At 42.3% G+C, this 1,902-nt stretch overlaps 1 protein-coding gene across 1 annotated transcript; it reads right to left on the bottom strand.

Moving 5' to 3' along the window:
• Window positions 1-525: 525 nt before the first annotated feature.
• Window positions 526-1,468, bottom strand: LOC125935683 (proteasome subunit alpha type-6-like). Its single transcript, XM_049649519.1, has one exon. The coding sequence runs from the start codon at window positions 1,434-1,436 to the stop codon at window positions 696-698; it is 741 nt and encodes a 246-aa protein (XP_049505476.1). The 5' UTR covers window positions 1,437-1,468; the 3' UTR covers window positions 526-695.
• Between the last annotated feature and the right edge of the window lie 434 nt (window positions 1,469-1,902).

Here is a 1,902-nt window from a genome sequence, read left to right as displayed (position 1 = left end):
AGCTCTGCATCAGGCTCTGTGCTGACAGCTCAGAGTCTGGACCCTGCTTTGGATTCTGTCTCCCTCTCTCTCTGCCCTTCCCCCACTCATGCTGTCTCTCTCTCTTTCTCTCAAAAATAAATAAACATTAAAACAACAAAAAAAGAAACTACCTCTGTCATACCAATGCCTGGCTTCACCCACAAGAATTTTGATTCAGTTCACCTGGGGTGGTGCCCAGCCTTGTTATTTTTTTAAAGCTTTATTGAGATGTCTTTGACCATGCAAATTGTATATATTTAAGATGTATAACCTGATGTTTTGACGTATGTATATATTGTGAAAAGATCACTACAATTGATCTAATTAACAAGGGCACCACCTCTACATGGTTACCTTTGTGTGTGTGTGTGTGTGAGAGAGAGAGAGAGAGAGAGAGAGAGAGAGGTAACCTTGATATCTTTTAAATGCTCTTAAGAGATTCTGACCGAGGATTGCGTTTATCACTGGTAAACTCTAACTTCCAATTTGTTTTTTTTTTTTTTCCAAAAGCACTATTTTTTTTTTTTTTTATACAGAGTCCTAACCACTTCAGTGGCAGGAGGAGTGGGAGAGGTTCCTTTTTCAATCCAGGGGCCTCCATAATGTTGGTCTGTTGTTACCAAACACACAGGCAAGTGGCGTCATGGATTTGGTAAACTAACTACGTACAATGTTTAGTCTCTCTCTGCTAGAGCAACAAGGTGAGCATCAATCTCTGCTTCTGTAAGAATCCTGAATTTAGGATTTTCAACTGTAACTACTCCAACTTCTATTTCTGAAGGTTTAAAATCAATTGATAGAACAGTAGATAGGCATGTAATTGCAGTTTCCACTGTCTGTTCAAATGTCCAATCAAATTTCTTCTTGACTTTTTTTTCAAGGAAGCTGGTTGATTCAGTTTGTTTAACTCCTGCTGCAGTGGCTTTAAACCCACAGTAGTAACCTGCAGGATCACACTTGTATACCTGAGGGCCTTGTTCTTCATCTATACCAATTAAAATCATACAACAACCAAGAGGCCTCATTTCAGCATTCTGTGTGTAGACCTGAGAAATATCAGCAATTCTTTTGCACAGCATGTCCACAGGAATCTCATAGCCATACTTGTACTTCCAATTAGCTGCCTCATAGCGTGCCCTCTGTACCTGGGATCTGCTGTCCGCTGTCATTCCTGTCATCACACAGCCAATGTTTTCAGTTATCTTGAATAAGTGAGTCACTGTGCTAGAATCCAATAATTTGTCAGGTACTTTCTTCTGTGTGACAATTACTGCACAGTCTTTCCCTCTGACAGCTACTGATGTAAGGCCACCCTGGTTAATAGCCTTAAAAGCATATTCTACTTGGTAGAGCTGGCCCTCGGGTGAAAAAATGGTAATGTGGCGATCAAACCCAGCGCTGGAACCACGGGACATGTTGGCGCACCCACTATTTCAAGCACTGTCTCTGAGCCTCTAACTTCCAATTTGTGAGCTGGGCTCGACAGCCGGCTCTGGGGTTCCTGTCTGCCATTCACCCCATGTCAGCTAACAATTCATCCTGACCACTCGTCAGGCAAACTAAACTTTGAGACCTTGCGATGTTTCTCTTGTGCATTCTTAAAGAGCTTCTTATCATGATTTTCCATTCCGTTCATGGAAAGAATACATCACATTTATTAACACGGGGGGCACCTAAATGGCTCAGTCGGTTAAGCGTCCAACTTTAGCTCAGGTCATGATCCTGCTGTCTGTGAGTTCGAGCCCTGCTTCGGGCTCTGTGCTGACAGCTCAGAGCCTGGGGCCTGTTTCAGATTCTGTCTCCCTCTCTCTCTGCCCCTCTCCCACTTACTGAAAAGTGAATAAACCTTTAAAAAAATGAAAAAAAAATTTTAACGTGGGA

This window comes from Panthera uncia, assembly GCF_023721935.1.
Source record: "Panthera uncia isolate 11264 chromosome A1 unlocalized genomic scaffold, Puncia_PCG_1.0 HiC_scaffold_17, whole genome shotgun sequence".
Classification (NCBI taxonomy): Eukaryota; Metazoa; Chordata; class Mammalia; order Carnivora; family Felidae; genus Panthera; species Panthera uncia.
This window is presented reverse-complemented; position numbering and strand designations above follow the sequence as displayed.

What these genes read in the sequence shown, in the direction of transcription:
- LOC125935683 (XM_049649519.1), bottom strand. Translation starts at nt 1,436, where the DNA reads ATGTCCCGTGGTTCCAGCGCTGGGTTTGATCGCCACATTACCATTTTT.